General features: G+C 36.8%; 2 protein-coding genes across 5 annotated transcripts; one reads left to right on the top strand and one right to left on the bottom strand.

Annotated features, from left to right (window-relative positions):
* The first annotated feature begins 2,070 nt into the window (after positions 1-2,070).
* On the top strand, positions 2,071-2,920 carry LOC118046985 (early nodulin-like protein 20). Its single transcript, XM_035056106.2, has 2 exons — positions 2,071-2,200; positions 2,580-2,920. Exons 1-2 carry the CDS (start codon positions 2,071-2,073, stop codon positions 2,918-2,920), a joined length of 471 nt encoding a protein of 156 aa, XP_034911997.2.
* A 1,431-nt stretch (positions 2,921-4,351) lies between these two features.
* On the bottom strand, positions 4,352-13,504 carry LOC118046974 (protein argonaute 4). 4 transcript variants are annotated; one of them, XM_035056087.2, is made up of 24 exons: positions 13,366-13,487; positions 12,760-12,794; positions 11,221-11,463; positions 10,927-11,129; positions 10,573-10,797; positions 10,353-10,489; positions 10,162-10,259; positions 9,980-10,077; positions 9,730-9,895; positions 9,527-9,643; positions 9,338-9,445; positions 9,088-9,150; positions 8,901-9,014; positions 8,649-8,814; positions 8,454-8,566; positions 8,156-8,293; positions 7,863-7,993; positions 7,603-7,668; positions 6,840-6,903; positions 6,623-6,734; positions 6,464-6,537; positions 5,481-5,575; positions 5,354-5,385; positions 4,352-4,934 (listed from the first exon to the last, which is right to left on the bottom strand). In XM_035056087.2, the coding sequence occupies exons 3-24, from the start codon at positions 11,458-11,460 to the stop codon at positions 4,759-4,761; spliced, it is 2,736 nt and encodes a 911-aa protein (XP_034911978.1). In that variant the 5' UTR covers positions 11,461-11,463; positions 12,760-12,794; positions 13,366-13,487; the 3' UTR covers positions 4,352-4,758. The 4 variants fall into 4 exon arrangements, with proteins under 4 accessions (XP_034911978.1, XP_034911980.1, XP_034911979.1 ...); XM_035056089.2 differs by lacking the exon at positions 13,366-13,487 and adding an exon at positions 13,210-13,312; XM_035056088.2 differs by lacking the exon at positions 13,366-13,487 and adding an exon at positions 13,009-13,128.
* Between the last annotated feature and the right edge of the window lie 391 nt (positions 13,505-13,895).

Below are 13,895 nucleotides of genomic sequence, written 5' to 3'. Positions count from 1 at the left end.
TCATCTTACTGTTCTGTTGCGTCTAACACCAGGCTCTCTTGCAATTTGCCCTTTAACCTTACCAACCCATCAAGACCTTATTGTAGGCAATCGTCCCTTTCGATCGTGTGTAACATGTAAGCTAGAAACTGATCGGCTATGAGCCTCTAAAGGTCTCGCATTAAATCAAGTTACTTTTCACGCCAGCTTTGTTTAAATATATTATTATAACAATTCCATTCGGTAGCTTTCTTTCCTATCCTACCATATTCTACTGAAAGATACAAGTTTAAAATCATACAACGCATACATGTGTTGATCCACAAGAGATTACATGATATATATATGCTTGATGAGAATACCTAGCAACAGGTTTTAAGTAGTTGCTCTAAGAACTTCAAATCTGCCTGTGGGATTGTGCCTGGTGAAGATGTCAGCTAGCTGTTTTTCTGACTCTCAGTGGACTGGACTGACTGCCTTGGCTATTCGGCTTCTCTAACCAAGTGAAACTTCACATTGACGAGCTTTGTTTTACCATGGCTGACAGGATTCTTAGCTATATGTAGCAATTTCTGACCTGTTGTCCAATTTAATCTGAGTTGCTTCCAGTAGATCATTTGTACAGTTGGAAATAGGAGTTGATCAGGTCAAATAAATCGCACGATTACATGAAGCTCTGTATGATCTCTGATTTGTTTTGAAATAGACATGTATAGTTGGTTTCTCTATGTTTTTCTTTCCTTCTTTCTTTACGATGAGGAACTTGGATTCACATCCTTCGATGTGAATCAAATAAGCCCTGTACAGGCATTTATGCATGACTGTCAGCAAGGGTGGAACTGGGATTTCTTGAAAGGGGTATCAGCTATTAGGATGAAATTTAAAATGAGTATACTTAAAAATGATCAAGAAGAGAATGTGATGTTTTTGAAGGATCAAAATGCTTAACTATTATGAAAAATTCAGAGACTCAAGAATCAAATTGAAGATCTTCAAAACTTGTGATGTGCCATGTCCCACGAATCTTCTCCCCTTGAATGTCAGTTGAAACATATATAATGTGATGTTTTTGAAGGATCAAAATGCTTAAATATTATGAAAAATCCACAGACTCAATAATCAAATTGAAGATCTTCAAAACTTCTGGGGTGCCATGTCCCACGAAGCTTCTCCCCTTGAATGTCAGTTGAAACATATATAATGTGATGTTTTTGAAGGATCAAAATGCTTAACTATTATGAAAAATTCAGAGACTCAATAATCAAATTGAAGATCTTCAAAACTTCTGGGGATGGAAAGGGTGATATCTGCAAATCTGTGTGAGATAGAATTTGAGCCGTAATCCTAAGAAATCTTATCTCACCTCTCACAAATATTCTTTCGCGTTTGAGCCTCTTATTTGTTAGACCATTCCCTTCAAGCAAGAAAGCTTCTTGTGAAGCATGGTTCTGGTTTTCTTGGGAGGCCTTGTAGCCCGCTCTCTGTTTGTCCTTGCACTTGTGTACTTTTACCATGTCAATTATAATCAACATCCCTCTTCTCTACTGTGCCTATATTAATCTATCTCGGGTAATAAAAAGAAAATGACAAAGCTTCTAGATTCATATCAAGGATCAATAATATTCCATAAATAACTTAATTAATTGATGTGATTTAATGAAATAATATTCCATAAATATTAGTTAGACCAAGCAAGATGGTAGCTTAGAGAAAACTTAGCATCAAACCACCACTAATTTATTCAAACCTCTGTCATGGTGATCAATATTTTCTTAGGAAACTCGTAAAGATATAGCATTAATCATCAATATTTTTCACGATTCCTTTGACCCGAATGGTTAATTAGCTCATCCCAAAGATTTAATTCCCTTGGTTTTTGTCACTTTCCTTTTGTTTTAGCGCTACATTTCTGCCCTGATTACCTCTTCAAATTAATTATCTCCATAAATAGATACATGCACGTACACACACATCCATGGGATACAAAAGGCCATCTACAACTTCATAGTTTTGCAAAACCCTAAAACAAAAAAATAAAAACAAAGCAAGGAAATGGAAAGTTTAAGGAAAATGTTAGTAGTGCTGATGACGATGGTTGTCACAGTGCGTATGGTGAATGCTTCACTTGTTTATGTAGGAGGAGGGAAAGAAACATGGAGACCTAACGTTAACTTCTCTGAATGGTCTGCACGTCAAAACATCCATGCGGGAGACTGGCTCTGTAAGTTCCATTTTTTATTTTCCTCTACTATCATGCTTTGCTAAACCCTTCCATGTATTTGCGTGTAGATGTTCTTTCTTGATTTTTATTTTTATTTTCATCCTATCCTTCAATCGGGATATGCAAATCAAATTCTTAGATTAAAAACTAGCATGCAACTTGTAGGGTTCTTCTTTAAATTGAAAAGATCCATAACCATTGCTCCTTTTTTAGGTTAATCTATAACCATTGTTATGCTAAGAATTTCATTTGTATAAATGTTAATGATGTACTGTGTGCTTAATGAAGATTTTGATGATATGATTACACATTTAATTTCAATATTTTGTGTGTGTTAGTGTATATTTTCTTCTTACATGTTTCTCTTTTTCTTTCTAAGATTTTGGATTCGACAAGAAACTTTATAATGTTCTTGAGGTGAACAAGACAGGCTATGAAGGTTGCCACGACGTGGGCTTCATAAAGAATATCACAAGGGGAGGTCGAGATGTATTCCAAGTGAATGAGGCCAAGACATATTATTTCATTAATGGCGGTGGCAGTTGCTTTGGAGGAATGAAAGTTGCTATCAATGTTGAAAATCCTCAGCCTGCCCCTTCCCCATCTCAATTAACTGGTGTTAAAAGTATCAAAAATGGTTCTCCATCAAGATTTGGTGGCCTTGTCGCTACCTTAATGGCTGTGCTTACTAGTGTTCTCTTGGCCTGGGCAATCCTTTAACTCTCCAGGAGCTGATATACATTATTTATATGTTGTATAAGGTTGTCCACAAAGGAATTGTTATGGATTGTGTTTGTTTCTGGTGCCTGATGGTGGCCATTGTTTTAAGCTTCAGGGCATATGAAAACTTCTTTGCTTTGAATTTTCTCCATTGATAAAAAGCAAAATCAACAGTGAATTGTCACAATTTATCCTTTTGATGAGTAGCTGCCATTGGAACTTGTGATTATTGGATTAGAAGGAACTGCCAAGGAAGTTTAATCCTGTTAATTAATACTGCTGTTTCTAGAAAAAAAAACTTCAGCCCATGAAATATTGGTGATGAAGCTACTTATATCACAACCTGTTCATGCTAAATGGATTGTTGCCAACTGGTACCTGCTTCAAGATTTGCATGTTCTTGTACCATTTAACTCTTCCGCGAAGCTCCAGCACTCGTGAGATTGAAAAAAGATTGGCGAAAATGGAGGTTTTTAGCCTGAAGAACATGCTTTTGTGGTTGATTACTGTGGTGAACATATTATGGAGCACTGCAGAATGAAGAGGGCCAGTTCTCCATAGAGTTGGAGGAGGAAAATAAACTTGGGCACTGAATATGAACTTCACTGCTTCGGCTATGCATGAAGAATTCTACGCAGGTGACTGGCTCTGTAAGTGGTTTTCCTGAGTTTCAATTTTCTTTCGAGTCCTTGATGTTCTTCAATGTTTCATAATTACTTGGATTTCTGCTTTGTGAAGACTTTGTATTCGACAAAACCCGCTACAGTGTTCTGGAGGTGAACAGGATTAACTACAACAACTGCAATGACAAAAACTGCATAGCAAACATTACAAGAGCTGGCCGGGATGTGTTCAATCTCACAGAGGCAAGACCATATTTACTTTCTTAGTGGTCGTGGGTACTGCTTTAAAGGGATGAAAGTTGTAGTCCATGCTCAATATCCTCCACCTGATCCTGCGCCATTAGCCGTCGGAAATGTTTGTCCATCGAAGAGTGCTAGCCACGGCCTCGCCGTGCTTCTTGCTCTGTTCACCTCCTATGCTGTGATGGGCTAGCTCCTCCCTCTTCCTGTCAAGTTGATTTGTTCAGTAGGATTTTGAGCTAGTTTAAGAAATAGAGGGCTTGGGAGATTCCAGCTGTGAGTCTTCGAGAATAAAATGTGATGTCTGAGTAAATGACACTGTCCTTTCCACATTATCTGGCACTGTCCTCCCCCCTGCCTTCTTAAATTTGGAAGAACGGGCAGAGGATGAGTGGAAGAGAATTAGGGTGTCTAAATGATGTATGCATATGGTGGCCTTGAGGACGCGCCTCGGATGCGTCCTCAAACTTTCATAACTCGATACCTGTACAAATTTTTTACAATATCGTTCTGATTTCTGCAAATCATAAGAGTCTCAGTGAAAAGGAAAGAGTACTCCAGCAGTCACTTGAGAAAACGACGTGTTCCTGTAGCATTCAGATGGCAAATTTCAAGCATGCATAAAGCAACATCATCCACTTACAAAATACCATATAACCCAGGATGGTGCATGCACCGGATTTTGCTTGCTGACGTTGTGCACAGAAACAAGAACTGAACAAAATGCAAAACTGTGACAAGCCATCAGCAAGTGACCATACCTAGAGGCAGTATCCAAGATGGTCCAAAACGTGTCAAATGGCATCACTATGCCTAGGTGTAGGACCCCATACTTGCCCGACCACAATATACTTGGATCCACCACATGGTGTTCAACTAAACTCCACCACAGCAAGGCTGCACTAAATTCAGAAACCCCAAACACCTGCTGTTCATCTAGTTTTATTTACATAGAGAGTAAAAAGGCTAGCATGCTCAACAAAAGAACATGGAATTGCAAACTTTCTCCTGCAACCTCGGCAACTGTGGGACAGGGACAGCTCCTGCAGATGTCACCCCACCATGGCTTGAGGAAGTCTCGGACGTGTCTTCAAACTTCATAAACTGGCCCATTTGAGTAGCTGCCAGGTGGGCATAGCAGATTGGTGCAACTGCAAAATAATAGAACAATTAGATTTGGATAAACTATAGAAGTGTCCCTTTCTGATCAAACTAAAGTGGTTGTTGAATCTCAATACAAGTCTACTAAATGCAACAATGTTGGATCCAATAACAACCTCCAAAGGGTAGCACGTATTAAATGAACACCATTCAAAAAATTTAAAATCAGCACTCAGCAAACAGAAAATACTTTTCATCTGAAAGGGCATGATTTGGACTTCCTCGTATAAAAGCCACCTAAAAAGGCATCAATTTGATGCAAAGCACTTCGAAAATCAATTAAAAAAGCACACAAACTCCAAAGCCAAATGTTGCCTTAGTTCAAACTAATAATGCTACAAGGAGGAAATCTGCTCAAGCTAACATCAGATCCTACCATAAATCACACCAAGATAGAAGCATGTTTTACCTACAGAGATGGCAGTCGTGCTTCTTTGGTATCTGCAGTGTCAATTACAAACAAGATAAGCATGGTAATAGTTTGCTAAAGGTCAGAACATATCATTAAACCAGAGTAGAGTTAAAATTCTACTTACACATATGAGAGGGAATGCACAAGTTCCTGCAGATCATCTGCTGAAAAACCAACCTCGTCTAACAAAACATGGTAGTGAGTAGGCCTTGTAGTCCCCTGAACAACAAAAGATGACCAGAATAGTAGAACTTAAACACACATTAACAATTAACAATAAGTACTGCAGGCATATGCATGGAAAACAGTTGAATATAGAAAAGCGTCAATGATTCAGTCAAAAGAGTTGCCTCGTAAGTATGCAACCCAAATTTCCAATTAAAAAATAGAAACAAAAGGAGAACTTCATAATACACAAGCAAAACTTTCAAACTACTTAAAAGTTAAAAATTAAAATAGAACTCCCTTCAACTAAATAAATGTATTGGAAATTTTTACTCCTATACATGACCTGTTGAGAGAGGGCAGGGAATCCCTGAATTTGAAATGCTCTTCAAAGACCTCCCTACTCAGAAACAAGCCCATGATACAAATATTACCATTTCTATTCTAGGACATCACAAGATGATCAGGAGTTTTTGAAATCTCTCCTACTTTTATAACCACTATCACTGCAAGAAAAATTTCCACGGATACAATTTCAAGTACAACTCAAATAGACAAAAAACAATGAGTTATGGAAATAGAAACAAACATAAAAAGAACATGTGAAGCATATCACACAGCAACAGTGGCGATAGATGCCATGCCACAAGCAGAAGATATTTGGGGATAGATTTGAAAGACAAAGGAAAACAAAATGAAAACATTATTGAGAAGGTACTCTTCTTTGTTAATTAATTCCAAGAGAAAAAAGAACATTCAGGGGTAATTTTATGCAATAAAACGTGGGAGGGCTTGCTAACAGCCTTGAACTAGGTCAGTAATTACATGCACATGGAAAACAAGGAGAAACTAACATGTCTCTCAAAATCAAAGGGCAGCACAACAAAAAATTTCAAGTATCAGTTTCAAACAGAATTTCCAGTGGTTTATGTTGACACTCACAATCATCCCAGCATGAGCACAGAGATAGAAGTCATTGTTTCTTGGATGGCAGACTTTGTTGTCAATGATAGTACCTGAAAACAAAAACATGCATGGTTATGTCGATATCTAGGCTTATGCCTAAATCAAAGTCAGTATGGAATTATTTTTTAGGTTTACCAGGTGGAACATTATCAGGAGATCCAGGTTGGAAAAATTTAGTGTGGTGGTTTTTCTGAGCTACAATTACCACAAACGTTGGGGACCACTTCTCATCAAGAAACTTGCACGCCTGAAGAAAAACATGACAAGATTTTTGATACCCAAAAAAAATCACAATCCACAGAGGATATAGGTTGTCAAGCATAGAATTAAATAGAAGAGCAATAGATTATACCTCAATTATCTGATCCAATTCGATATTCAAGACCTGATTGAATTGTGATTCACTGACCCCGTCCCTAAAACAAAAAATCACATTGATTAGGAGTGTTTAAGCAATGTACAAAACTACCTAACATCCACATGAAACATCTTCTTGAGACCTCTTCACATGTATGAAAAAATAAATCTACATCCAAGATTCAATCAAACATTGCAGGAGCGTAAAGCTACAATTATAATGAATGGCAATTCCATAAATCTCGTAAAATTCACCAGGCAGCATATCATGCAAATGAAAACAAAGAAATACACAACAAATGAGACAAGATGTGCATGAAACATTATTTCCCAACAAATGCCATTTCCGAAAAAGACTTTGGACATTCAAACAACCTCAACTTCACATCTTCATCTCCACTAAAACAAACAAATACATGTCAAATTGTTGAACAATAGTTCCCAAATGAAGATTTACTTGTGCTGACATGAGTATAGGAATGAGTGTCAACTATGACCAGTTAGCTCAAAAGTAAAGCATGTGTAGCTGCAAATAAAAATACAAGTCAGACAAAGAATTCATAGAGAGAACATATGCACAAAGTCCTAAAACATATACATAGCTACGTAAAGACCCAAAGCAGTATCCAATGATATTTTCCTCTCAGAATTTTTTCTTAAACTGATAAAATAGCACTAGTATTACCGATGAAAGGAAAAGACAACACATCGGATATGCTTCATTACAGCCAAGTTTAGATAAGTGCCATAAGGTATACCTAAATATGATGATCTGATCGGGTTTCCTTTTTCCTGAAGTCACATAAAAGTCTAACAGAAGCTCCCTGTAATAGAAAGGAAATACATATATTACTCAATCTCTTTAATTTCACATGAATGACATTAGAGAATTGCTCAGCCTTTTTACTTCCAACAGGCTATTGAGGTGGTTAAACCACCTAAAATCCCTCTGCCCTCATTGAAATAATACATAACTCCATATAGTTCAATCAAACAGCTTCTAAATAGAAAGGCCCACCTAATTATTCCTTCATCCTCAGTCTCAGACACTCGCTTAAATAATGAATCAATCATCTCAAGCTTTGGGGATTGTGTTCGCACACATGCCCGATAGCGAGAAATCAAAGGCCACTGCCTGGAGCTGACTACCTACGGATTCCAACAAAGGATACCAAGATCAGGGGAAAGAGTTGAAATGAAATTGTAGAAGCAGTTTTTTTAATAGCATATGTTTAATTTACAGAATTACAATGACCAGCAAAAATGATAGTCATTCACAGCAGGAAACCAATAAAAGCCAAAAAGCAGTACCGCAGCAATTGAAGGGACATCAGACTGCCCAGGAGAGCCATGGGACACGTCCATCCCAAGGATAAGCGTGGGAACCTTCGACACAAGAGGTAATGAGGGGGCGTGTTCCACAGCCAACATAGAGTTCAACCCACCAAGCTGCATGGAAGTGAGTAGATATGGTGCACCATCAGATTACCAAATACTAACTACACATTATACCTCAAAAGTTACTAAAAATTAAACAAAAGAGCAATCAAAACAAGAAGACAAGGGCACACAAAGTCTTAAGAAGACACAAATTAATGTAATAGCTCACCTTTGCATTGATCTTCAGGAGAACATTGGTAAGATATTGGTCATTAACTCTTTGAGGCGCAATGCACTGAGTGACAATTCCATATTCAGCAAGATTTTTACGCTTCCATGGGCCTTGAAAATCAATGACATCTATTTATCAAGAAGAACTAAGTAGAGCATCATTGCAAATCAAAGACTTGATCTCATAACAAACCATATATATCAGAATTCTTTCTCTCAGGAAGCAAGCACAGTAAGAACTTTGGTTGCCCAGGAAGTCTAGACTGAATTTGCTCAAACATTTTCTCCACTCTAACCACTGGTGGGGCACGTCTTGATTGTGGATTCTCCTCGAATACATCAAAAGGGTCTTCTATGGGCTACACATCCGGGGGGAAAAGAAAGGATTTCCAATGAAGTGCAAAATTATGAAGGTGATTAATTAATGCAAAATTATGGAACTTACAATTCCTTTCATCTCTGCACATTTTGTGAGATTTTGTACAAGGTTGCGTATATCACAGCGAGCTGAGAAATTCACGACAGCCCACTTCTCGATCCTAGATGGCTCCACAAGTTTCTTCAGAAGAATTTTATAATCTTGTGAGAAAGAGAATTTAGAATCATAATTGGGAGGAAAAGCAAATAATCACCTTGTTATTGAAATTCCAACGTCCATTTCTTGGGAAGAAATCTTCCCCATTCCCAACTTTCAGCTGTAAACAATAAAAGGATATTTTAATAGAGCTCCACCACATTATGGCAACAAAGGCCATCATGATTATATCCTATGAATACATCAATTTAGAAAAACAATTAAAGCTACTGTGCAGGGGAAGTCTTTTCATGTTCTACATTCATTGCCCTTTCAAATTGGAAATATCAAAATAAAAATATATATACCTTCGGAGCAGGCAGAACACGGCCTTCCACTTGTGTGAAACTAGGGTTGATTGAAATGCCACACGAGCGTAGCATAGGTTCAGCATCATACTTGCTGCTCTTCAGAGCCTGCAAGAAGAATGGTTTAAAGACGGCACATGTGAAAAATTCAAGAACCGTGATAGCCATGAGATGAGGTATAACACCTACATTAGATAAAACAGTCATCCTTTCTTGCGGCTTCTGCCGTGATTTCTCCACCAGTGAAGACCTTTGAAGTGTGGACAGTGCTTTGGTATAGCGTTGTAGGGACACCAGGGAACAAAGCTGAAAAATGAAATATAAAATTAATGCATGATAAACAAAAGTTCGTTCTTTATGCATTCAAACAGATCAATAAAATATCAACTCACCTCAAGAGGAATATAAGTAGGGCGCTTTGGCTTCCCAACATTAATGCATGGCAGATCACCAGAATAACGTAAATCAATGTTGCGGTGATTGACAAAATAATCATAAACAGTTATTTCAACAGACTCGACCCCACCATCCCCTCCATTTTTTTGTTTCAACTGAAACCTATAGAAACAAGGGGGAAATCAAGGATATATAGGGTGTATCTAAAAAAAAAATTAATACTATAACAGCACCAGAAAAGCATACATTTGTTCTTTACAAGTCTTCTCACTCAACCCAGTTATCTTGTACTCTTGATTGGAAGGACTAGCCTTAACCCTCAGATTTTTGAGCATTCGTTTCGCCTGTTGGCAGAAATAATCAACAAAACTTCAGAACTGCAAAAAAGAAGAAAAGCAGAGAAAGAATCATGCAGAAACATGGGTTACCTTCGCCCAGTCAAGTGAAAATGGATCTCTCACATTTTGGTTGGCAATTAGAAAATCTACCACAGGACCTGGCTGTATTATCATGGTCGTCGACACATCTGATAAGAGAGCAACATGACAAGTGAGGAAAAACAACAAGAGGAGATGATTTTAGCAAGAAACTCAGACAGCAACAATTGTATGTTCTTTACCAATATTAAGAGACAAGCCTCCCTGAGATGTTCTAAAACTTGAGTGGAAACCTCTGCAGCCAAGAACACCACCTCCCAAATCCACAAAATTTTTTGGATCATTATGGAAGAAGGATTGGCGCACAAGGAGGCAGCCCCTGCATAGGCCAGCATAAAAGATTTTAAGAATAAAATAGGACCAAAATCAAAATAAAAAATGACAATAATGCGTTTCACTTACTGTTTGGCGGCATGCTGTCGCAATATAATATCCAGCACTCTAAAGGCTTCTTGGGAATTCTCTGATTCCTGACCACGCAAGGCATTTGCAATGGCTTGCATGGGGATTTTTGCAGCAAAACTGATCTCCACTTTGAATGTCTTGGAGTAATAGGGACGGCGCAACCTCTTTCGGTCACCCTCATTTGGACTTCCATGACCATCAGGGCTTGCATTTCCATTATTTCTGTAAACAAAACAAGAAAGCACTGATTAAGTGATAGGGCTAAATTGACAGAAAAAGAATGGAGGGAGCAGGCCAGGTTAAACAAAGCAGCAGCTGCAGCCTGAATACGCAAGAAGAATGTATACAAACCTGTTAGATACTACATCCTCAAGCACAACCGTGAACTCAAGCTTGTTGCGAGGAAGGGGACCAACAGTGAACAAGCTCTTTTCACCGTCATAAGCAAAATCCTTTCCAAACTCGGTATCATAAGTTTCATGCACCCTATCAATCACCTTTCTTCCAACACCCTTACCATCAACAGGGCGGCCATCTTCATAAGCAAGGGAAACCTGATTGTATAACATCAGGTAAGTTGAAATATATGCAGAATAAGATTGAGATGAAATCTAAAAAATACAGGACAGAAATATAGGCCCGTACACTGTAGTGAAAGAAGTATCCCTCAGTATTAGTAACATTGACTTTAAAGTGATTGGTCAATAGAGGCATCTTTTGGCCTTTGGATCCAAGGCCACGCCTGGCTATTGGAACCCGCAGAGGTTTTTTCTTGACTGGCTCAGGTTCAGCTTTAACTGGAACAACATTTGGTGGAACATCAGGAGGGGGAGGTGGGAGGGCTTCTTGTGACCCATTTCCATTTTGTTCATCAGCTGACTCCATATTCTGAAATGAAAACAAGATGAAACCACTAATAAAAATAAGACTGACAGCAACGGCAACGGCAACAATACAAGACAGGGGCAGGCACAAGAATCATAGCCTGTACAAGAAGTTATTTCTAGTCAACAATATATGAATTTGTAGGAACACAACAACAAAGCAAACCCATGAACAAAGTTCCAGCAGACATCACACAACATTGACCATTGCATTAACAGGCACTAAATGCTGAAATGCAACAGTGAGATGATACAAGTTTGAAACAAAAGCAGGTTAACAACTAAATGCAAAATGGCTGATAGAACTGAAAACTTAAAAATTGGTTTGACTGGATGCTAGCTTCATTAGAAACTAGACAGAATCTTGATGACAAGAATAATGAATCTATGTGCCACTAAACCTAAAGAGGTTAAGACAACTTGATCATTGTCATGGAAACACCACTAAGTGAGGATGCAGGAATCCAAGTTGAGGGAAACAATTTGGTGAACAAATCATGCAAGGGGCATTGTTGTAGACTCCCAAACCAAACTTGTGTGAGAAGAATCTGGGCATTCAAATCTTATTACATTCCAGAGAAATTGCTTGTGTCCAGCTTGACAGCTATCAATGAAATTTTAAGAAGAAAATTTAGTGGTGATAGGAACAGAAAAGCATACGTAAACCCGACACCAAAAAAAGGAGAAAACTAAAACCAATTACAAAGCACAGCGCGAATTAATAAGTCACACACAAAACAGGAAACCGTGGCACTGCAGAACATCAGGGAGAATCCCTCAAAGTCATTGAAAGAAAAATGCCATCCATTTAAAGCATTACTACTGCTTAGATTCACAAGCACCAAAGAAAACACCCCAAAGTCCAGGATTAGCATACTAGGAAAAATTCAGACTTTAAAAAATACCAAGAAAAATTAACGAAAAGAATTAATTTAAAACATTATTGAAGTTACACAATAGAACCAATTCGGACAACAAATATAAGGGGAAAAAATATTTATTAAAACATTAGCAAAATAAATTAGTATACGATAAAAGTCAAAATGGCACTTTGAAACCCTTTATTACTTGATTAAAATTACTGAAACAGAAGGAGAATGTTTCTTAAAATTAAACAAAGAAAAAATAATTAAACTTTACAGTAAGGTAATTCATTGAAGTATTTTCACAAAGAAACACAAAACTACTAAAATAAACCAAAATGACTAGAGAAAACACAGAAAAATCACCAAAAATGCAAGAAAACCTGCATGCATGTATCATAACAAGCATAAATGTCCATTCTTGGAGAAAATACTACCTCCAATTAAAGAAACTCGGCAAATCTATGAAATTCTGCAAACAGAAATAGAACAGATAAGCATAAAAATAAAAATAAAAAACCCTGAATAGATTTGAATAAAAACAAGAAGTTGTGTTTTTCTTTATAAAAGAAGAATGAAAGCAAACTAAAAAAGAAAGAAAAATTTGAACCGGATATGATTAAAAAATAAGTGACAAAAAAAAACATTATAAAAGAAGAAACAGAGCAGCATTGCAAAGATTGAACCTTTTAAGATGAAACGGAAGATAAGATAAACCCTTCAAAAATAAACCAAAAATATAGAAAAAATTGCAAAAATAAAACCAAAACCCACTCAAACACTGGAGAAATGGGTTTTCTATACAAATGGAAAACTAGGCTTCAAAAAAAATAGTAATAAAGTGCTCAAGAACAAGTTCACGCCCACAGAACAAAAAAGAAACCCACAATATTTCACGAAACAGTGCAACATTGCGAAGAGTCAACCACAAGACCACCAGGAAAAAAATAACTCCTCACTTGCTTTGTTAAGAGTCCACTTAAAACAAAGAAAAATGACATCAGTAGACATCTGAGAAACATGGGTTTTGCTATAAAAAATACCTGAAAGATTTTGAAGGGTAAAAGCAAAGCAGGAACCCTAAGAACCAGAGAGAGTTGTCACCTACTCACCACTCTATTTGATAGTGTCAAAACGCTCTCCCTCTATTTTCAATAGAACTGAGTACCTTTGAGTGTGATAGGATGATGTAGTTGTTTTTTAATTTTTATTTAAAAATATATTAAAATAATATTATTTTATTTTTTAAAAATTATTTTTTGATATTAAAATATTTAAAAATATAAAAAATATTAATTTAAAATAAAATAAAAATAAAAATGAAATTTTTTTAAAATATTTTTAAAATTCAAAAAAAACCAGGTTAGCTTTCTATAAAAATAAAGAAAGAAGGCCCCATCCCTTTTTGTCTCCGATAAATCCTAAGTTTACTTTACTTTCCTTTTTTATTTCCAAACCAAATTTGAAATTTAGATCACAAAAATACCCGTGATAATAAAACAGAAAAACTTATCTTAAAAAGAAAATCACCTAGAATTCTTAATTTAAATATATAATTAAAAATAAATTAAAT

The sequence above is a fragment of the Populus alba genome, chromosome 1 (genome assembly GCF_005239225.2).
Source record: "Populus alba chromosome 1, ASM523922v2, whole genome shotgun sequence".
Lineage (NCBI taxonomy): Eukaryota > Viridiplantae > Streptophyta > Magnoliopsida > Malpighiales > Salicaceae > Populus > Populus alba.
The sequence above is the reverse complement of the archived record's forward strand: the minus strand, read 5'-3'. Positions and strand labels throughout refer to the sequence as shown.

Bases quoted from the DNA above. Each gene is read 5' to 3' on its own strand.
- LOC118046985 (XM_035056106.2), top strand. From the start codon at position 2,071: ATGGTTGTCACAGTGCGTATGGTGAATGCTTCACTTGTTTATGTAGGA. The intron at 2,201-2,579 runs GTAAGTTCCATT...TTTCTTTCTAAG, and splicing joins CCATGCGGGAGACTGGCTCT to ATTTTGGATTCGACAAGAAA.
- LOC118046974 (XM_035056086.2), bottom strand. From the start codon at position 11,460: ATGGAGTCAGCTGATGAACAAAATGGAAATGGGTCACAAGAAGCCCTC. The intron at 10,078-10,161 runs GTAACCCATGTT...TTCTGCCAACAG, and splicing joins TTTCACTTGACTGGGCGAAG to GCGAAACGAATGCTCAAAAA. The intron at 8,294-8,453 runs GTGAGCTATTAC...ACTTCCATGCAG, and splicing joins TCCTGAAGATCAATGCAAAG to CTTGGTGGGTTGAACTCTAT.